Consider the following 23,905-nt stretch of genomic DNA (forward strand, 5'->3'; position numbering starts at 1 on the left):
TTGACAAACCTCTAGCCAGGCTTCTCAAAAAGAAAAGGGAGATGACCCAAATAGATAAAATCATGAATGAAAATGGGATTATTACAACCAATCCCTCAGAGATACAAACAATTATCAGGGAATACTATGAAAAATTATATGCCAACAAATTGGACAAGCTGGAAGAAATGGACAAATTCCTAAACACCCACACTCTTCCAAAACTCAATCAGAAGGAAATAGAAAGCTTGAACAGACCCATAACCAGCGAAGAAATTGAATCGGTTATCAAAAATCTCCCAACAAATAAGAGTCCAGGACCAGATGGCTTCCCAGGGGAGTTCTACCAGACGTTTAAAGCAGAGATAATACCTATCCTTCTCAAGCTGTTCCAAGAAATAGAAAGGGAAGGAAAACTTCCAGACTCATTCTATGAAGCCAGTATTACTTTGATTCCTAAACCAGACAGAGACCCAGTAAAAAAAGAGAACTACAGGCCAATATCCCTGATGAATATGGATGCAAAAATTCTCAATAAGATACTAGCAAATCGAATTCAATGGCATATAAAAAGAATTATTCACCATGATCAAGTGGGATTCATTCCTGGGATGCAGGGCTGGTTCAACATTCGCAAATCAATCAACATGATACATCACATTAACAAAAACAGAGAGAAGAACCATATGATCCTGTCAATCGATGCAGAAAAGGCCTTTGACAAAATCCAGCACGCTTTCTTAATAAAAACCCTTGAGAAAGTCGGGATAGAAGGAACATACTTAAAGATCATAAAAGCCATTTATGAAAAGCCCACAGCTAACATCATCCTCAATGGGGAAAAACTGAGAGCTTTTTCCCTGAGATCAGGAACACGACAGGGATGCCCACTCTCACCGCTGTTGTTTAACATAGTGCTGGAAGTTCTAGCATCAGCAATCAGACAACAAAAGGAAATCAAAGGCATCCAAATTGGCAAAGATGAAGTCAAGCTTTCGCTTTTTGCAGATGACATGATATTATACATGGAAAATCCGACAGACTCCACCAAAAGTCTGCTAGAACTGATACATGAATTCAGCAAAGTTGCAGGATACAAAATCAATGTGCAGAAATCAGTTGCATTCTTATACACTAACAATGAAGCAACAGAAAGACAAATAAAGAAACTGATCCCATTCACAATTGCACCAAGAAGCATAAAATACCTAGGAATAAATCTAACCAAAGATGTAAAAGATCTGTATGCTGAAAACTATAGAAAGCTTATGAAGGAAATTGAAGAAGATATAAAGAAATGGAAAGACATTCCCTGCTCATGGATTGAAAGAATAAATATTGTCAAAATGTCAATACTACCCAAAGCTATCTACACATTCAATGCAATCCCAATCAAAATTGCACCAGCATTCTTCTCGAAACTAGAACAAGCAATCCTAAAATTCATATGGAACCACAAAAGGCCCCGAATAGCCAAAGTAATTTTGAAGAAGAAGACCAAAGCAGGAGGCATCACAATCCCAGACTTTAGCCTCTACTACAAAGCTGTCATCATCAAGACAGCATGGTATCGGCACAAAAACAGACACATAGACCAATGCAATACAATAGAAACCCCAGAACTAGACCCACAAACGTATGGCCAACTCATCTTTGACAAAGCAGGAAAGAACATCCAATGGAAAAAAGACAGTCTCTTTAACAAATGGTGCTGGGAGAACTGGACAGCAACATGCAGAAGGTTGAAACTAGACCACTTTCTCACACCATTCACAAAAATAAACTCAAAATGGATAAAGGACCTGAATGTGAGACAGGAAACCATCAAAACCTTAGAGGAGAAAGCAGGAAAAGACCTCTCTGACCTCAGCCGTAGCAATCTCTTACTCAACACATCCCCAAAGGCAAGGGAATTAAAAGCAAAAGTGAATTACTGGGACCTTATGAAGATAAAAAGCTTCTGCACAGCAAAGGAAACAACCAACAAAACGAAAAGGCAACCAACAGAATGGGAAAAGATATTTGCAAATGACATATCGGACAAAGGGCTAGTATCCAAAATCTATAAAGAGCTCACCAAACTCCACACCCGAAAAACAAATAACCCAGTGAAGAAATAGGCAGAAAACATGAATAGACACTTCTCTAAAGAAGACATCCGATGGCCAACAGGCACATGAAAAGATGTTCAACGTCGCTCCTTATCAGGGAAATACAAATCAAAACCACACTCAGATATCACCTCACGCCAGTCAGAGTGGCCAAAATGAACAAATCAGGAGACTATAGATGCTGGAGAGGATGTGGAGAAACGGGAACCCTCTTGCACTGTTGGTGGGAATGCAAATTGGTGCAGCCGCTCTGGAAAGCAGTGTGGAGGTTCCTCAGAAAATTAAAAATAGACCTACCCTATGACCCAGCAATAGCACTGCTAGGAATTTATCCAAGGGATACAGGAGTACTGATGCATAGGGGCACTTGTACCCCAATGTTTATAGCAGCACTCTCAACAACAACCAAATTATGGAAAGAGCCTAAATGTCCATCAACTGATGAATGGATAAAGAAATTGTGGTTTATATACACAATGGAATACTACGTGGCAATGACAAAAAATGAAATATGGCCTTTTGTAGCAACGTGGATGGAACTGGAGAGTGTGATGCTAAGTGAAATAAACCATACAGAGAAAGACAGATACCATATGGTTTCACTCTTATGTGGATCCTGAGAAACTTAACAGAAACCCATGGGGGAGGGGAAGAAAAAAAAAAAGAGGTTAGAGTGGGAGAGAGCCAAAGCATAAGAGACTGTTAAAAACTGAGCACAAACTGAAGGTTGATGGGGGGTGGGAGGGCGGGGGGGGGGGGGGGGTGATGGGTATTGAGGAGGGCACCTTTTGGGATGAGCACTGGGTGTTGTATGGAAACCAATTTGACAATAAATTTCATATATTAAAAAAAAATAATAAGGGGGGGAAAAAAAAAGAATGCTTTATAATAACAATATAAGAATGTTTTGAAATTCTACCTGTAGAGATACACAGGTATATTACTGGTATACATTGAAAAAGATGGCTTTATTTTTAATGGAGTCCCAAGAAAGGAAACGCAACAGAAAGCAAGGTGCAAGCCATTTCTATGGCTTTTTTTAGTTGACAAACTTATTTTCACAATGCCTGAGATGCTTCACCTTTTATAAAACATCAAATGCCCCTTGGAAAACTTGTGTCTTTAAGATTCAATGCTTCTAAATTCTGTAACATCTGAATATATGTTCATTATAAAAGCAATTGTTTAAAAATAGCACTTAATAACGGGAAATCAACATGGCGGAAAAGTAGGGGGACCCGAAGTTTCCTCGTCCCTCAAACACAGCAGTGTTGAGACCAAAGGACTTTGAATTCCAAGAGTCTGGGCTGCAGAGTGACAGATTCCATCTCCAGGGGCCCACGGGGACAACCTGGCAGGCCACAGGTGCATGATAGCGAATTGGGAGAGATGATAAAACAGGCAGGTAGGCACGGATGGGAGGGATCCCCTTCTGCAGAAGAGAGTCTGGGGAAGTGTAGGACTGTATCCGGACAAGAGAAAAACCACAGACCAGGATGCACAAAGATCCAATCTCTAACTGCGGGGCTTTCTCAGGACTGGGGCCAGCTGCCCTGTTTGCGCAACTGGGGAGAAGGGGAGCCAGCCCCTGGCTCGGTACCTAGTTCGGAGGCACAGTCCACAGTGGGAGAAAGCAATCCCCTCCCTGGAGTGCTGTGGGAAGAAGGTATATAAATTACCATTTAAAGGACAAAGACTGCCTGTGCCCGCCAGTCAGAGGCCATATATTGGTGGCGTAGAGCGGCACTTCCCCGGAACCAGGGAGCACGGAGCGGGACCCTTTAAGACCTCAAGGTTTAAATCCCAGCCTATCGCTGAGGTGCTTGAGTCAGCGGAGAGGGACAAACCTCCTCATTCACGCCCATGGCACTGTGAGGACAGCCTGAATAGAGTGGTTTGGGACACCCAGTCTGTGCAGGAGAGAGTGGGGTGTCGCCATTTTTCTCCCCATCACCAACAAGGTGGGGCCTCAGGGAATAGAGCGCGGGGGGGGGCGGGGGGAGCAGGGGAAGCGGGGCCCACCTACTCCCAACCACGCCCCTCTGCGCCTGGTAACAGCGGACCCACTGGAGCGGGACTGACGCTGATGAACCAGATGGCCCCTCCTCCAGGCAAGGGCTACCAGTGATTCCAAGGCACCCAGCGGTTTTGCATTTCCTGATTTAATTCTCGGACAATTCTTATTATATATATATATATATATATATATATATATATATATATACACATATATATATACATACATATATATGCATATATGTGTATATGTATGTATATATGTGTATATGTATATATACATTTTTTTTTTTTTCTTCCTTTTCACCTTATTTCTTCCCTCTTCTAGTCTGGTTACTCTGGTTGTTGGTTTGTTTAAGCAGACATATTGAATCGATTCTCTTTATTCCCATTCTATAGCTGCTTTATTTTCCTCTCTCTCTGGATTAAGTCATATAGTGTCTCTACCTGGTCAATTTTCTTTTCTTTTCTTGTTCCCTGCCCCCGTCATTTCTCTCTTTGTATGGGATAAGGCCTCTTCCATCAACACCGCCCCTGCCCTGTTGTTTGCTGTAGCTGGTGTTTTGTGGGGGATTTGTGTGTGTGTTTGTTTTTGTTTTGTTTTTTGTACTTTGTTTGTTTTCTTTTCCAGGACTACTTCAACAAATCAAAGCACACCTAGTGGAGGGTCCAAAACATCACTATGAGTAGGGAGATAAAACAAACAGAGTCACAACAGAAAGCAAGTAATACACTCCAAAAACCATCTCCTGAAGGACCAGTCCCTGGATAATGTATGACCCCTCTTTAATATAGTAGTGCTTGCAGGTGCAGGACACATAACAAGCTTTTAAAACACATACAGGATATGGGAATGCAAGCTGGTGCAGCCACTCTGGAAAACAGTATGGAGGTTCCTCAAAAAACTAAAAATAGAACTACCCTATGACCCAGCAATTACACTACTAGGTATTTATACAAGGGATACAGGTGTGCTGTTTCAAAGGGATACATGCACCCCCAATGTTTATAGCAGCACTATCAACAATAGCCAGAGTATGGACAGAGCCCAAATGTCCATCAATGGATGAATGGATAAAGAAGATGTGGTGTGTGTGTGTGTGTGTGTCTGTGTACATACATACACACAATGGAGTATTACTTGGCAATCAAAAAGAATGAAATCTTGCCATATGCAACTACATGGATGGAACTGGAGGGTATTATGTTAAGTTAAATTAGAGAAATACAAATATCATATGACTTCACTCATATGAGGACTTTAAGAGACAAAACAGATGAACGTGAGGGAAGGGAAACAAAAATAATATAAAAACAGGAGGGGGACAAAACAGAAGAGACTCATAAATATGGAGAACAAACTGAGGGTTACTGGAGGGGTTGTGGGAGGGGGGATGGGCTAAATGGGTAAGGGGCACTAAGGAATCTACTCCTGAAATCATTGTTGCACCATATGCTAACTAATTTGGATGTAAATTAAAAAAAAAAAAAAAAGTTAAAAAAAATTGTAGGTAATAAATAAAACACATAAGGGACAGAAAACTAGCCAAAATGACAAAATGGAATTCTCCTCAAAAGAAATTCCCGGAAGAAATGACAGCTAAAGAATTGATCAAAACAGATATAAACAATATAACTGAACAAGAATTTAGAATAATAGTCATAAGATTAATCGCTGAGCTTGAAAAAAAGCATAGAAGACAGCAGAAAATCTATTGCTGCAGAGATCAAGGAACTAATAAATAGTCATGATGTATTTTAAAATGTTGTAAGTGAGGTGCAAAATAAACTAAAGGCTGTGACAGTGAGGACTGAAGAGGCAGAGGGTAGAATAAGTGAAAGAGAAGATAAAATTATGGAAAAAAAATGAAGCTGAGGAAAAAAAAATTCTGGACCACAAAGGGAGAATTAGAGAACTAAGTGATTCAATGAAATATAATAATATCCATATCATAGGAGTTCCAAAAGAGGAGAAAGAGAAAGGGATGGAAGGTGTACTTGAAAAAATCATAGCTGAGAACTTCCCCGATCTGGGGAAGGAAAGAGACATTGAAATCCAGGAGGCACAGAGAACTCCCTTCAGATGTAACAAGAATCAATTTTCTGAACAACATATTACAGTGAAACTGGCAAAATACAAAGATGAAGAGAGAATTCTGAAAGCAGCTAGGGACAAACAGGCCTTAACTACAAGGGTAGACATATAAGAGTAGTAGCAGACCTATCTACTGAAACTTGGCAGGCCAGAAGGGAGTGGCAGGAAATACTCAATGTGCTGAATAGGAAAAATATGCAGTCAAGAATCCTTTATCCAGGAAGCCTGTCATTCAGAATAGAAGGAGATATAAAGGTTTTTCCAGACAAACAAAAACTGAAGGAATTCATCACTACTAAACCAGGCCTATAAGAGATCCTAAGGGGGACTCTGTGAGTGGAATGTCTCAAGGACCACAAAGTACCAGAGACATCGCTACAAGCATGAAACCTACAAATAACACAATGACTCTAAATCCGTATCTTTCATATCCATATCTACATCCATGGATGTAAATGGACTAAATGCTCCAATCAAATGACATAGTGTATTAGAATGGATAAAAAAACCAAGACTTATCTATATGCTGTCTACAAGAGACCCATTTTAGACCTGAGGACACCTTCAGGTTGAAAGTGAGGGGATGAAAAACCATCTATCATGCTACTGGAAGTCAAAAGAAAGCTGGAGTAGCCATACTTGTATCAGACAAACTAGATTTTAAACTAAAGGCTGTAACAAGAGAAGAAAAAGGGCATTATATCATAATTACAGGGTCTATCCATCAAGAAGAGCTAAAAATTATAAATGTTTATGAACCCAGGGCACCTGGGTGGTTTAGCTGGTTAAGCATCGACTTTGGCTCAGGTCATGATCTCAGGGTTCATGAGTTTGAGCCCCATGTCGGGCTCTGTGCTGACAGCTCAGAGCCTAGAGCCTGCTTCAGATTCTGTCCCTCCCCTGTTCATGTGTGTGTGCGCGCACACGCTCTCTCTCATTCTCTTTCTTTCAAAAATAAACATTATAAAAAATATCTATGCACCCAATTCAGAAGCCCCCAAATATATAAAACAATTCATCACAAACATAAGCAGTCTTATTGGTAAGAATGTGGCAACTGCAGGGGACTTTAATACTCTATTTACAACAATGGACAGATCATCTAGGCAGAAAATCAATAAAGAAACAATGGTCCTGAATGATACACTGGACCAGATGGACTTGACAGATATATTCAAAACTTTTCATTCTAAAGCAGAAGAATACACATTCTTCTCGAGGGCACATGGAACATTCTCCAAGATAGATCACATACTGGGTCAAAACACAACCCTCAATAAATGTAAAGGAATTGAGATCATACCATGCACATTTTCAGATCACAGTGCTATGAAACTTGAAATCAACTAAAGGAAAAAGTTTGGAAAACCTGCAAATGCATGGAGGTTAAAGAACACCCTACTAAAGAATGAATGGGTCAACCAGGCAATTAAAGAAGAAATTAAAAAATATATGGAAACAAATGAAAATGAAAACATGACAGCCCAAACCCTTTGGGATGCAGCAAAGGCAGTCCTAAGAGGAAAATACATTGCAATCCAATCCTATCTCAAGAAACAAGAAAAATCCCAAATACAAAATCTAATAGCACAACTAAAGGAACTAGAAGCAGAACAGCAAAGAAACCCCAAGACCAGAAGAAGAGAAATAATAAAGATAAGAGCAGAAATAAACAATATAGAATCCAAAAAAACAGTAGAACAGATCAATGAAACTAAAAGCTGGTTTTTGGAAAAAATAAACAAAATTGATAAACCCCTAGCCAGACTTCTCAAAAAAAGAGAGAGGACCCAAATAGATAAAATCACGAATGGAAATGGACTTATCAGAACCAATCCCTCAGAAATACAATTATCAGAGAATACTATGAAAAATTATATGCCAGCAAACTGGACAACCTGGAAGAAATGGACAAATTCCTAGACACCCATACACTACCAAAACTCAAACGGGAAGAAATAGAAAATTTGAACAGACCCGTAAGTAGTGAAGAAATTGAATCAATCAGTTATCAAAAATCTTCTAACAAATAAGAGTCGTGGGCCAGATGGCTTCCCAGGGGAATTCTACCAGACATTTAAAGCAGAGTTAATACCTATCCTTCTCAAGCTGTTCCAAAAAATAGAAATGGAAGGAAAACTTCCAGACTCATTCTATGAAGCCAGCATTACTTTCATTCCCAAACCAGACAGAGACCCCACAAAAAAGGAGAATTACAGGCCAATATCCCTGATGAACACAGATGCAAAAATTCTCAACAAGATACTAGCAAACTGAATTCAATAGCACATAAAAAGAATTATTCACCATGATCAAGTGGGATTCATTCCCGGGCTGCAGGGCTGATTCAATGCTCGCAAATCAGTGTGATACGTCACATTAATAAAAGAAAGGATAAGGACCATATGATCCTGTCAATTGATGCAGAAAAAGCATTTGACAAAATACAGCATCCTTTCTTAATAAAAACCCTCAAGAATGTCGGGATAGAAGGAACATACCTAAACATCATAAAAGCCATATATTAAAAGCCCACAGCTAATATCATCCTCAGTAGGAAAAAACTGAGAGCTTTCCTCCTGAGATGAGGAACACAACAGGGATGTCCACTCTCACCACTGTTGTTTAACATAGTGTTGGAAATCCTAGCATCAGCAATCAGACAACAAAATGAAATCAAAGGCATCAAAATTGGCAAAGAAAAAGTCAAACTTTCACTTTTTGCAGACGACATGATACTCTACATGGAAAACCCGAAAGACTCCACCAAAAGGCTGCTAGAACTGATACCATGAATTCAGCAAAATCGCAGGGTACAAAATCAATATACATTAATCAGTTGCATTTCTATACACCAATAAAGAAGCAACAGAAAGAGAAATCAAGAAATTGATCCCATTTACAATTGCACCAAGCACCATAAAATACCTAGAAATGAACCTAACCAAAGATGTAAAAGATCTGTATGCCGAAAACTATAGAAAACTTATGATGGAAATTGAAGACGAGACAAAGAAATGGAAAAATATTCCATGCTCATGGATTGGAAGAATACTGTTAAAATGTCAATACTACCCAAAGCAATCTACACATTCAATGCATTCCCAATCAAAATTGCACTGACATTCTTCTCAAAGCTAGAACAAACAATCCTAAAATTTGTATGGAACCACAAAAGACCCCGGATAGCCAAAGTAATATTGAAAAAGAAAACCAAAGCGGGAGGCACCATAATCCCAGACTTTAGCCTCTACTACAAAGCTGTAATCATGAAGGCAGTATAGTAGTGGCACAAAAACAGACACATCGACAAATTAGAATAGAGAACCCAGAATTGGACCCACAAATGTATGTCCAACTAATCTTTGACAAAGCAGGAAAGAATATCCAATGGAAAAAAGTCTCTTTAACAAATGGTGCTGGGAGAACTGGACACCAACACACAGAAGAATGAAACTGGACCACTTTCTTACACCATTCACAAAAATAAACTCAAAATGGATGAAAGACCTGAATGTGAGACAGGAAACCATCAAAACCCTAGAGGAGAAAGCAGGAAAAAAATATTTCTGACCTCAGCCACAGCAATTTCTTGCTTGACACATCTCCAAAAGCAAGGGAATTAAAAGCAAAAATGAACTATTGGGACCTCATCAAGATAAAAAGCTTCTGTACTGCAAAGGAAACAATCAACAAAACTAAAACGCAACCAACGAAATGGGAAAAGATATTTGTAAATGACATATTGGATAAAGGGTTAGTATCCAAAATCTAGAAAGAATTTACCAAACTCAACACCCAAAAAACAAATAATCCAGTGAAGAAATGGGCAGAAGACATGACTAGACACTTTTCCAAAGAAGACATCCAGATGGCCAACAGACACATGAAAAGATGCTTGACGTCACTCCTCATCGGGGAAATACAAATCAAAACCACACTGAGATAGCCCCTCACACTGGTCAGAGTGGCTAAAATTAAAAACTCAGGAAACAACAGATGCTGGCGAGGATGTGGAGAAACGGGAACCCTCTTGCACCGTTGGTGGGAATGCAAACTGGTACAGCCACTCTGGAAAACAGTGTGGAGGTTCCTCAAAAGGTTAAAAATAGACCTACCCTATGACCCAGCAGTAGCACTGCTAGGAATTCACCCAAGGGATACAGGAGTTCTGATGCATAGGGGCACATGTACCCCAATGTTTATAGCAGTACTTTCAACAATAGCCAAACTATGGAAAGAGCCTAAATGTCTATCAACTGATGAATGGATAAAGAAGATGTGGTTGATATATACAATAGAATAATACTTGGCAATGAGAATGAAATCCTGCCATTTGCAGCAACATGGATGGAACTGGAGGGTATTATGCTAAGTCAGTCAGAGAAAGACAGATATCATGTGTTTTCACTCATATGTGGATCTTGAGAAACTTAACAGAAGACCGTGGCGGAGGGGAAGGGGAAAAAATAATTACAGAGAGGGAGGGAGGCAAACCATAGGAGACTCTTAAACAACTGAGGGTTGATGGGGGGCGGGGGGAAATGGGTGATGGGCATTGAGGAGGGCACTTGTTGGGATGAGCACTGGGTGTCGTATGTAAGCAATGAACCATGGGAATCTACCCCAAAAACCAAGAGCACACTTTACGCACTCTATGTTAGCCAATTTGATAAATAAATTTGACAAATTAACAAATTATATTTAAAAAATAGCACTTAATAATCAAATTCCCACTCTAGCACTCCCATCATTTCCCAGTTCCATGTATATGTCCTCAGAAGTAACCATGGTTAAAAGTTTGGTGGACACCCTTCCAAACCTTTTTAAAAAATTCAGTCGCATGCCTATCATTTATACACATACACTGTGGCTCTACATGCATTTTTTTTTTCCTAAATGGAATCTTACTATTCCTACTGTTCCATGACTTGATCGTGTACTTCAGCAATGTGTCTTGGAATGCTCTCCATATACATCAGCTTTATTCTTTTTAACTATAGCATTTAACATGGATGGAATATACCACTGTTTCTTTAACCATTATTGCTACTGGCAGACATTTGGGTTGTTTCCATTTTTTCCATACTGCAAACAACTGATAAACATTTTTATATACAAATCTTCAATAACACTCACGAGTATTTAGGTAGGAGAGTCCTTGTAGTATTATTACTATTTCAAATGGTATATACATTCTTTTAATAGGTACTACTAAGTACCCATCAAAAAACTGAATCAATTTACATCCCCACCAACAATGTACCAGAGGAGCAGTTTTCACACACCTTCACCAGCAGTGGATATTACCAACATCTTTTTAACTTTTGTAAATCTGGATGGTAAAAAACTACAGATCTGTGGGGCACCTGGGTGGTGCAGCTGGTTAAGTGCCCAACTCTTGATTTCAACCCAGGTCATGATCTCACAGTGTGTGGGACTGAACCCCACATTGGGCTCTGTGTTGACAGTGTGGAGCCTGCTTGGGATTATCTCTCTCCCTTTCTCTCTCTGCCTATCCACCATCGCAGGCACTCTCTTTCTCTCTCTGAAATAAACTTAAAAAGAAGTTACAGACCTGATACTATTAAGATATACAGGGGCGCCTGGGTGGCTCAGTCGATTGAGCGACTGACTTCGGCTCAGGTCATGATCTCACGGTTTGTGAGTTCAAGCCCCGCGTCGGGCTCTGTGCTGACAGCTCAGAGCCTGGAGCCTGCTTCTGACTCTGTGTCTCCCTCTCTCTCTGCCCCTTCCCCACTCATGCTCTGTCTCTCTCTGTCTCAGAAATAAACAACAGGGGCGCCTGGGTGGCGCAGTCGGTTAAGCGTCCGACTTCAGCCAGGTCACGATCTCGCGGTCCGTGAGTTCGAGCCCTGCGTCAGGCTCTGGGCTGATGGCCCAGAGCCTGGAGCCTGCTTCCGATTCTGTGTCTCCCTCCCTCTCTGCCCCTCCCCCGTTCATGCTCTGTCTCTCTCTGTCTCAAAAATAAATAAATGTTAAAAAAAATTTAAAAAAAAAGAAATAAACAACAAAAAAAAGATTTACGCACACACACGCGCGAACGGGTAAAGCTACAGGTACCTCAAGAAAAAATAAAACAGGGTAGGGCAGCAGAATTCAAACTGAAATATTCAGAAATAATGGGAGCTGAGCAAAAAGTAATACAGATAATTCTTTGAAAGGTTTAGACATAAAATGGAAGAGTAGAAGAGAGGCTGAAAAACAAGGGGGATGTGGTACTGAGACTAGTTTGTCACATTACCCCCTAATGTGTGTTGATTGGAAGGCTCCTGTTGAGAGGGAGCTGCTGACCACATAGACGAGAAAGGCTAGCAATTCCTGAGACAGTGAAAGGAGCCAGAAGCCAGGCACAGTTAGAGGTCTCCTAAGAGATGTCCCTTCTCCTATTTTCAAGAGCAGAAAAGGAGAAGGTGGGTTTGGTTTTGGTAGTGGGAAACGGAGGGAACACTCCTTTCAGGGTTTCAGCAGTCTCACGGAAGTAGGAGAGGTCCTCTGCCAAGAGGGATAGAGCATATGAACGGGCTGAGGAAGGTGGAGGGGACTTAAATAGGTATTGCTAAGCATATTAAGGCCTGCTGAGCGATACTGAAGATGACGACCCATCTGCCATGAGTCTATGCTCAGCCACAGAAGCAGCGGACAGTAGGCTTTATCTAGCGTTGGGGTCTTGAGCAAGGGTGTGCTGAAAGAAGGGGAGGGGAGTTCCGGGGCATTGAAGAGTGTGTTACGGAAATGACAGACCACGGAGCATGGATATGCTGGCTCAGGAGTGAGGTGAAGAAGAAAGAGGACTGACGGGCTGGGAGAAAATAAAGGGGTCAGGGAGATAGACTCCTGGAGAGAAGAAAAACAGGCCCTGTGGCAGCAGGTGCAAACACAGGCTTGAACGAGAGGAAGTAGTGCTCAGAAGTGAGTCACTGACTTGTTAAGTGCAGCGGTTTCAGGCAATGACAAGGACAAGATGTGGCACAGGAACAGAGTGCTAGACAATCAGGAGCAGAGAAGGAAGTCGACAGAGATGAGAAGGGCAAGGGACTGAGAGACCAAGGCATTTAGTGGACTGTCCAGTACAAGTTGACATCACCAGAGAGGACTGAGGACTTGGGGTAGAGCCAAGTGTCAGTTATGGGAAGAGTGTGGGTTTGTTTTTTTAATAAAATACTGATTTGATCAAGGCTCTATACCATTAAAGAAACTGAAGATAAGTCAATGGAAATCATCCAAAGTAAGACACAGAGAGGAAAAAAAAATATCTGAAAAGAAATCAACAGATTCCCAATGACCTGTGGAACAGAATCAAGAGGTCTCATATATATACTGAGGCCCCAAAAGGAGAATAGACCAAAAAGGGACAAAATACATATATATATATTTTAAGATGCACTGGTTGGAAATTTTCCAAATCTGATCAAAAACATCAACCCACAGATTCAGTCAGCTCAGTGGAAGCATAAATATAAAAAAGGAACCAAGCACTTCAGAGTCAAACTGCTAAAAACCAAACATAAAAACTTCAAAGCCAGAGAAAAAACGACAAGTTACATACAGGAGAATGAAAATGGGAATGAGAGACTTCTCATCAGACAGTGGTAGTTAGGAGAGAATGGAATGACATTTTTAAAGTGCTGACAGAAAAAATAACATACTGCCAACAAATAATTCTTTATCCATGGAAAATCTCTTTCCTGGGATGATAAAATAGAGGCGAAGTAAAAGACTTTCAGAAAATGAAAGGTGAGAGAACTTGTCCAGCACACCCTGGTCTTTAGGCTGTAGGGAAATTGTACCAGATGTAAATGTAGGAAAAGAAGGAAGAGAGCTGACTACTATAAATGTGTAAATAAACAAAAATCACTTTCTTTTTTTCTTATAGTCTTTGACTCTTAAAAAATAACAACAATGTATCACAAAGTCTATAACATAATGGAGGAGTAAAATATATTAAGACAATACCAGAAAGGATGGCAAGAGGTGGGAAGTGAACTATACTGTTGTAAGAATCTCGCACTATAGATAAAGTGGTATCATATTAATTCAAGACAGACTGTGATAAGGATACCATCAAGTAAAAAAACACACAAATAATAATATATAAAAAGCAGAAACAGGAGAAAGAACAGAATGTAAAAGATATTCAAGTAACCCAAAAAAGTCCATAAACAAGAAAAAAAGGAAACAATACTCATAAATACATTAGAGGTAACGAGACAAAACACCCCTATTAAAAAAGATCAAGCCGGATTTAAAAAAGGATGCACCTCTATGCTGTCTATAAAAGATGTACTTACTTTTAAAGTCACAGAGAGATGCCTGGGTGGCTCAGTCAGTTGAGTGGCCGACTTCAGCTCAGGTCATGATCTCAGGGTTTGTGAGTTCGAGCCCCTCACTGGGCTCTGTGCTGACAGTTCAGAGCCTGGAGCTTGCTTCAGATTCTATGTCTCCCTTGCTCTCTGCCCCTCCCCCACTCACACTCTGTCTCTCTCTCTCGCTCAAAAATAAACATTTAAAATATTAAAAAAAAATAAAGTCACAGAAAAATGAACGCAAAAGAAGGGGAAAAGGAAAAGATAAAAGATAGGGCTGCAAACAGCAAGCATAGGAAAAAGCCAGAGTGATCATCTGGGAAATGAAAATCAAAACCACAATGAGGTATCACCTCATACCAGTCAGAATGGCTAGAATCAAAAAGACAAGAAATAACAAGCATTGGTGAGGATGTGGGGAAAAAAGGAACCTTCATGTACCGTTGGTGGGAATGTAAACTGATGCAGCCACTGTTGAAAACAATATGGAGGTTACTAAAAAATTAAAAACAAAAATACCATATAACCCTTTAATTCCACTACTGGGTACTTATCCAAATAAAATGAAAAAACTAATTCAAAAAAATACAGGCACCCTTGTTTACTACAGCATTATTTACAATAGCCAAGATACGGAAAAAACCAGAATACATCAGCAGGTAAATGGATAAAGAAGAAGGGGTGTGTGTGTGTGTGTGTGTGTGTGTGTGTGTGTGTGTGTGTGTGTATGTGTGTGTGTGATCGACTATCACTCAGCCATAAAAAAAGAATGAGATCTTTCCATTTGTGATATCATAAATAGACCTAGAGAGTATTATGTTAAGCGAAATAATAGTCAGAAAGTGAAACACAAATACCATATGTTTCACTTATATGTGAAATCTAAAAACCAAAAACCAAAAACTCTCATAAAAACAGACCCATAAATACAGAGAACAAACTAGCAGTTGCCGGACGAGAGGAGGGTGGGGGGATGAGCAAAATACATGAAGGAGATGAAGAAGTAAAAACTTCCAGGTATAAAATAAATCAGTCACAGGGACAAAAAGAACAGCATAGGAAATATGGCCAATGATATTATAATAATGTTGTATGGTAACAGATGATAACTACACTTACAATGGTGAGCACTGTGTAATGTATAAAATTGTAGAATCACTATGTTGTACACCTGAAACTAACATAACACTGTGTGTCAACTATACTTCAATAACAAAATTTTTTAATTGTTCTTGGTTTGAGAGAGAGAGAGAGAGAGCATGTGCGAGCAGGAGAGAGGGGCAGAGAGGGAGAGAATCTCTTGTGGGGCTCGATCCCACAACCCTGGGATCATGACCTGAGCCAAAATCAAGAGACAGATGCTCAACCAAATGAGCCATCCAGGCACCCCAATAACAAAATTTTTTTTTAAAAAGAAAAAGCCAGTGTGGCTATTTTGATACCAGGTAAGGTAGACTTAAGGAAAAGGAGTGTCACCAGTGGTAGAGACATCACTTAATAATAAAAAATGAATAATTTGCTAGGAAGAAAAACCTGGTAGAACTACAAGGAAAACAGACATTCACAATTACAGTTCAACACATCTCTCAGTAATTCACTGAGAACGAGACCAAGCTCAATGAAGATCCAGAGAAGATTTGAGCAATGCAATGGCTTCATTGTTACATACAGAACACTTCGCCAACTACAAAACACTCATTCTTTCCAAGCGCACACAGAACATGCATCACGACAGACCACAAAACAGGCTATCAAATAAGTCTCAGTAAACTTCCAAAGACTAAACTCTTACAGGGTATGTTCTCTGAACACATGGACTATTAAATGAGAAATCACGGACATATGATATCTAGAAAACCCTTAATACTTATAAAGTATGCAGCACATTTTTAAGTAACCCATGAGACAAAGCAAAAAATCACAAGAAAAAGTAGAAAATATTTCAAACTGAATAATGATGAAAATACAGTATATTCAAAATTTGAGGGATCCATCTAAAACAAGTTAGAGGAAATTTACAGCTTTAAATACTCGTATTAAAAAATAATTGTAGTGATTTGAAAACATGTCTTCAAATGCTTTGACACTATTGTCCATCAAGAGGTCATGAGTCTAAACCCCTTCCAGAGCCCTTCCTCTTGAATATGAGCTAGCCTTAGTGAGTAGGTCAGAAATTACTCCCAATGCTTGCTTTATAAGAGGCAAAAAAGAGCGTATGCCTGGTCCTCTCTTGAGACGTTTGCTGTTGAAACCTAGCCATCATGCTTTAAGAAACCCCAAGCTGCACGGAGAGGCGCATGCAGGAAGGAGCCAATGTCCCCAGCCCCAGCTGGGCTCCTACCTGACAGCCAGTACCAGTATGCAAGCCACGTGAGGGACAATCATGAAAGTGTACCCTCTATCCCGCAGCCGAGCTGCCCCAGTTAGTGCTGCATGAAGCCACAGAGGCTGGCCCAAGTTTCAGATTCACAAGGAAAATATAGGACCACTATTTTAACCAATGAATTTTGTGTTTGATACACAGTAACAGATGTCTGAAACAAGAAGAGGTTAAAATTAGGATCTAAGTTTCTACCTTAAGCACCTAAAAAAGTGGAGCAAATAAAGCCCATAGGAAGTGGTTCTTTATAGAAAAAGTTTGCTGATCCCAAATGAGACTTCATCAAATTAAAAACTTTTATTGATCAAAACACTCTTAAATGTAAACAAACAAAAAAAGTAGAGACTGACACAAGAAAAAACGTAAACTCAGTCTCTAACAACTATGAGCATATGCACGTATATGTGCACATATGAATGCATACTTGTGTGTGTCCTGATATTTACCATCTTGCTTTTTCCACTGAAAGAGCCAAGAAGCGAAGACACTCCAGGAACAATAAGCACACCGAGCACCCAGATCCTGGCCTCTAAAAATCAATCTGCACTAAGATCAATCTGCACTTCTCCTCAGAGGAAGGAGCCTGGAACATCTTGTTATTCAGACAGTAATAAGGAATGCCTCCCCAGACGAGGTGGGCATATTGCCAGGACACAGGGAGCCGGTTTGTCGGGCTCCCACTGACCAAAACCGAAACAATCTGGCATCTAATGTTAAGTACAGTAATAAGTTATAAACCATTAAAAAAAACAACAACCAGGAATCCATGTGCCCATACTGATGGGGAGGGAGAGAGCGAGAGAGGGAGGGACAAGAGGGAAGAAAGGGAGACAGATGGAAGGAGAGAGAAGGAAGGGCTCTTGCTTACAGGGAAATGCCAAATGCTGAAAAGTACACGGGGAGGGCGTGCTGCAGTTAGAAAATCATCATTTTGCAACCATCATGATGAAGACTGGATCAGGCAGGGGAGTTCAGGAGATGGGGAGCTGGATATCTGCATGGTCCTAAGTATCTCCCCACAGTCAGTTGATTAGTTGCAAGGGGGAAAATCACTAATTATACTGAGTACACGTACTCTGGGTCAACCGAATCCTATCAAAGGTGATGTAGACCATTAGATGGTCGTCAAGGCAAAAACTGCCCTCCTCTGACTGTCCGCACACCGATGATCTCAGGCGTGTAGTACACAAGTCCCAAGCAATTCCGTGCCCCTACTAAAACGATATGCTCTAAAGACCCATAACTAACCCTAAGCGAAGTGTTAAGTCTATTAAAAGATTAATGTATTGTGGGGCACCTGGGTGGCTCAGTCAGTTAAGCGTCTGACTTTGGCTCAGGTCATGATCTCACGGCTCGTGAGTTTGAGCCCCTCGGCAGGCTCTGCCAGCACAGAGCCCGGAGCCTGCTTTGGATTCTGTGTCTCCCTCCCTCTCTGCCCCACCCCTGCTCGTGCTCGGTCTCTCAAAAATAAACATTAAATAAATAAATAAATAAATAAATAAATAAATAAAACGATTAACGTATCATGAGGGGTGGAGGTGGGAACAAAGGATCGGATCCAAAATACTCAGTATATAACGGTGTTACCTGAGTGAACTATAGTAGAATGAAGATGTTCATTCAAAGCCATGTTTCCAATGATACGCATTATATTTCTCTGTATTTTGGGACAATCCTTGTGAAGTTGGTACAGCCTCTGAAGTAGTTGCAAGCCTCCATTTGCTTCAATTTCATCACAGTGTGTGGGTATCTAGCACGATAAATTAACGAAAGCTCACCGTATGTTGCACAAATTCACGAGCGAGGTGACACAACACGCTGACGGCACAGCTAGGGGCTCCTGCTCAAGGACAGAGACCCAGAGAGACCACCCAAAACTCTCCTCGCAGCTCACTTAAATAAATAAGCAAATTCCTATCTATGCGGGGGGTGCTTCAAAATCACTGAAAAAAATTAAGGCACATCTCACCAGGGCTTCTGAAATGTTTACTCTTACTCTGCGTAGCTCTTGGTGGGATGTAACTTGACAATGTCATTATTATAGAACTGTTTCAATTTTTTTATCTTAATTTTTTTAATGTTTATTTTTGAGAGAGAGAGAGAGAGAGAGCGAGAGCAGGAGAGGGGCAGAGAGAGAGAGGGAGAAACAGAATCCAAAGCAGGCTCCAGTCTCCAGGTTCCAAGAACCACGAGATCATGACCTGAGCCGGTCAGACACTTAACTAACTGAGGCACCCCAGCACCCCTAGAATGGTTTCAATTTACAGTGATACTTTGACTGGCTTGAAATTACCTTAAAAAAATTCTCTAACCGAGAAACCTGCCACCTGATAATGGGAAGAAAAACCCCATTCAAGTGGCAGCTTTTGCTTCTGCAAACAAGAACTCCCAGAGAATGGCACCATGTGCCGCCCTGCATACCAGCCCACACAAGTCCACAGGTCTGGGGCTCTCCCAAAACTCAGGAGTCAGAAACATTTTTTAAAGAGAAAGATCAAATGATAAAAATAAAAAGGAAAGAAAGGGGATATGAATTTTTAATAGAGAAAAGGGATAAAATACAGCCAAAGGAAATACGTAATATTATGGAAAGGCAACAGTATTGACCAACAAGCCCTCACAGTGTGCCGAGGTCACCGGCATGGCCTTGGCCTCTTCCCATCACTAGCTGTACTCACTGACATGATGCTGTGTCCTGTATATGCAACAATTTTCATTCTCTAAATTTTTACTGAATTTGATCACATTTTAAGTGCATTTAAAAGTATGCCCTTTAGACCTATGTCAGTGAGATAATGTAATAAAGGTATTCCACACACTGTACTTTCTACTGAAGACAGATCTAATGCTTCAGAAACTGGTCATAAGCTACCAAACCTCTAGCATTATTTTCCCATGTGCCCTTCTGAGCTACAACACTAATACCTCTGCTTTGTACGCAATTCCTAACTCCACTGGTGGGAACTAAAGATGACCAGAGACCACTATGCTCCTGAGCTGTGTCTAATGGTCCTCAAAATTAAACTGGAAAGTTTAAAATCTCTAGAATGGAGTTTCTCACTTTGCGGGATGAACTACTTCCAGCAGCCTCACCAGCGATGCCCGTTACAAACACAAACTCCCGGACACCAGCCCACAACTACTAAGTTGAAGCCGCTAGAGGGGACCAGGAAATGTGCGCTTTCAAACATGCTTCCTGAGTGGTTTTTATGCATTCATGTTTGAGCATCACGAAGTCTGTTGCTCTTTTCTTTTAAAATCAAACTATGATCATGACAGAAAAGTTGTCATACATGCCAAAAAACTTAAAAACCACTAATATAAGCTCTGTTTAAAATTCAAGAGTATGGCCATCCAAATATCTACCTTTTTTCTATATTGGCTTCTTTGGCAGATGTTTTACTGGAAATTAACTACCTGGTAATATTATTTATAAAAAAGATCTGAGAAACGTAGCATAAGATAGCGTAATTCAAAGTTCAACGCCATATTTAAACAATGGGTTGCTTTCTTTATGTGCAATTAAGATTAAATCCATTTTCAGAAATACTTGGCAAAAGGAAATACATGTATCGGTGCTAAGTCATGATCATCAATTCTACAACTAAATGGGGAAAAAAGAAAATTTTTAAATAAGCAAAAAGCTTCTTTTCTTTTATAAAAAATGAGGATTATTTCGCTTGAATGAACCATGATGTACAATTTTTTTATTGCGATCATAAAAAGTAAACCACATTTTGAAAATGCAAGTTACCTCAGAATGTTTTACCAAAGCTTCTAAACAGAACATTTCCACCGTAGCTGAAGGAACTTCTCCAAAACTTTCAGCATAAGGAAGTCCATTTCCTCCAAAACACCATAAGCCACCCTGAAAGATAATTAAAATGTTTACTGAGAAGAGTGACTCATATTTTTTGTTTGACACACACACACACACACACGAAAAAATCCCTGTATTATATATACACAACCTATTTTGGAAGCTGAAAGGGAGCTAGTTATGCAAGTTGTTGCTTACTAGAACAGAAAACATAAGGGATCATTTCTAGAGGAGGAGATCTTTGCATCTTCCTTACTTCTTCCTTCTGTGTCCTCTTCTCTCAAAGTATGAAGACTGACACACAATTCTTTACCAGGTAAGAAAAGCCTAGGGTTGACCATAATGTTCTACTGTCAGATGATGGTAGTGGAGTCTACCTGAAGTCTATTAATCAAAATAATAAAAAAGAGAAAAGGCATTGCTGGAAAAATATAAAATGAAGACAAACAATGACAATGATCAGAGAACTTTTAACTCTTCCTAAACTGAAATTCAAGATCATATGGAAGAATAAACAGAAGGGTTAGGAAAACCAGAAGACAGAAGAGGAGTGTGCATTAGCCCTAATAGCAAAATATAAGAATAAACTGGGAAAAGAAAATTTCAACTATCATCACAGGTCAAACGCTAATGTCACTAGTATGCAATAATCCCCTACAAATCAGTGGCAAAAACATCAACAATGCTATGGAGGAATGAGCAACAGTCATAAGCAGAAAGTTCCTAGGAAAGGAAATCTACGAAACAACGCCCAACACAACTTATAATGAGAGGCATGTGTGGCAACACTCATGAAAAAGGATAGTTTTCATCTATCAGAGGGGTGGGGGAGCGGGCATTCCCATCACCCTGCAACTTTTATGGAGGACAACTGAAGGACAGCTGTCTAAATTACAAGCGCCCGTGCCCTTCAACAATCCAACCTAGAGAGACACACATAGGCAGAGTAATACAGGTACAGGTTTGTTCACGGTGACAGTCTTTGTAAGCACTACCTACTCCCATCAACAGAGGGCTGGTTAAGTAATGATGGTACCATTGTACAATGGAATGCTATGATAATATAAAAATTTGGGGGGCACCTGAGTGGCTAAGCTGGTTAACCGTCTGACTTCAGCTCAGGTCATGATCTCATGGCTCATGAGTTCGAGCCGCACGTCAGGCTCTCTCGGCTGTCAGCTCAGAGCCTGCTTCAGATCCTTTGCCCCCCATCCCTTCTGCCCCTCCCTCTCTTTCTCTTTCAAAAATAAAATAAACGTTAAAAAAAAGAATATAAAAATTCTTGAGTCTCCTCGTATACTGGCATATACCAATCTCCAAGATGAACCCATAAGTGAGAAAAAGAAAGGGCAGAAGAATGTGTACTGTATGCTATAATATGTGTAAAGAGTATGTGTAACTGTGAACGGGTGTGCGTGTGTGTGCATGTGCGTGCATGTGCACTGGGTGAGGGAGACAGAAGGGATGAAAAGAAGACATTACTGCATCTCCTTTGAAGTGCTTTGTATCTGCACGAGGGGCCATAACTGTGTGCATACAGGCCACCTGCTGGCAAAAGAACTCAACTACAAGGTAATGTTTTTCAAAAATGTATATAGAAAGCCCAGTGTTTCCTACAGGAAATATAATCCATAAGTTTCTCCATTTTGAGTTAATTTATAGGGCTCATGGCTCAGTAAACCCAGTAAATATTCAAAATGTTTGATCATTCTATAATTCTTACTCATGCCCTCCTCTCTTGATGTCACATTCTGTTTTTCCAAGTTTAAACACGCTTAGATCTCAAACGTTTATGCTACTTAAGTAGAGGCCTGGCAAGGGACTAATTCATTGAGAGTCATTCTCTCCTCTAGCAGGGATAAGGGTAAACAGTGAACTGGTGGGCTTTGGGGGATGGGGAACTTTTCTTAAAAGATTTACCACCACAACCTGCCTCCCCCAAATCCTTCTCCCTACCACACACCCCCAAATCACCTGACCTCTTTCTAAGCTAAATGCTCCAAGTAAATAAAAAAGGAAAAAAATTACCTAGGATTTTACGTTTCTCTTGATCATTTTCTAAGTGGGAAATAAAAATACAGTTCCAATTCCAACCTCATTAGCAAAGCTTCTAAGTTATTTATGAACTGGCAGATTGTGTGGCAGTTAAAAACACAAGAAAAAGGAATAAATAAAAGGTATAAACTCGTGGTGTGAGCATATGGAATATATTCTAATTCTTAACATGAAAATAAACATACGTAGGTTACTGCTGCTTTATCACTAGATTAAGACAGAGCAAGTTTACATAAATTCGTAAAAATTTAAGAAATGCCACACATCAAATTCTGTAAGTGCAACCAAAAAACAATTTCTTAAGAATGAAAGAAATGCAGAGGAAAAGAAAGAGAGTGACAATGTTAAAAATAAAGGGTAAGGTATAAAAATCAAAAGGCAAGTAACAAAGCAGAAGAGGGATGTCAACTAATAAAGTTACTAAAGAATTTACATCCATATTCTATATTAGTCATAAGTGTAACAAAGAATTTTATGTATCATTTTGTAAATATCATACTCAATTTGAGACACAACATTACTCTGGATTAACGTGGTATTTTTCAAATGTATCTCAACAAATTTATAATGGCCAAATGATTTCATACATAATAGATACCTTGTTACCATATAACCTATGCTCCTTTTAAACAATATCCTTATAGTTATCTACACTTTTGTCTGCCATGCAAAAATACTTTGACTCATAACAGAAATATACCAGCTGTTATTTAAGCATATATAAATTCGTGCACAGCTGGCTCCCTTAGCAATGTCATAATTCATTCATCCATTATTCCATAAATATTTTGTGAGAACATATTGTGTGGGAAGCACTGTATTTGGTACTAGGGACATTATTATCGACCACTGGAAGGGAGTAAGACAATTAAATAAGCAAACAGATAAATATACAGCATAATTACACAATGGGATAAATGCTACGAAGGGCGATAAATGCACTAAACATTTGAGATGGAGAGGAAGGTCTCTTTGAGGAGCTGACAAGCTGAAGGATGAAAAAGCGGCCATATGACACGCTGGTGGCAGAGAATCCCAGGCAGAGAGAACTTGAGCAGGTAGCGAGTTTAAGGAACGGAGAGTGAGAGCCAGCGTGGCTGGAATACAGTGAGCGTGAGGGAG

General features: G+C 40.0%; 1 protein-coding gene across 3 annotated transcripts in view; it reads right to left on the reverse strand.

Annotated features, from left to right (window-relative positions):
* Positions 1-23,905, reverse strand: part of SERAC1 (serine active site containing 1) — a 78,338-nt gene that overhangs the window by 18,633 nt on the left and 35,800 nt on the right. For all 3 annotated transcript variants that reach the window (XM_049653122.1, XM_049653123.1, XM_049653121.1), the window contains 2 exons: positions 20,663-20,776; positions 18,496-18,658 (listed from right to left, as the gene is read on the reverse strand). In XM_049653122.1, coding sequence (XP_049509079.1) covers positions 18,496-18,658; positions 20,663-20,776 — 277 coding nt within the window. The remainder of the gene's footprint in view (positions 1-18,495; positions 18,659-20,662; positions 20,777-23,905) is intronic.

The sequence above is a fragment of the Panthera uncia genome, assembly GCF_023721935.1.
Source record: "Panthera uncia isolate 11264 chromosome B2 unlocalized genomic scaffold, Puncia_PCG_1.0 HiC_scaffold_24, whole genome shotgun sequence".
Taxonomy (NCBI): Eukaryota; Metazoa; Chordata; class Mammalia; order Carnivora; family Felidae; genus Panthera; species Panthera uncia.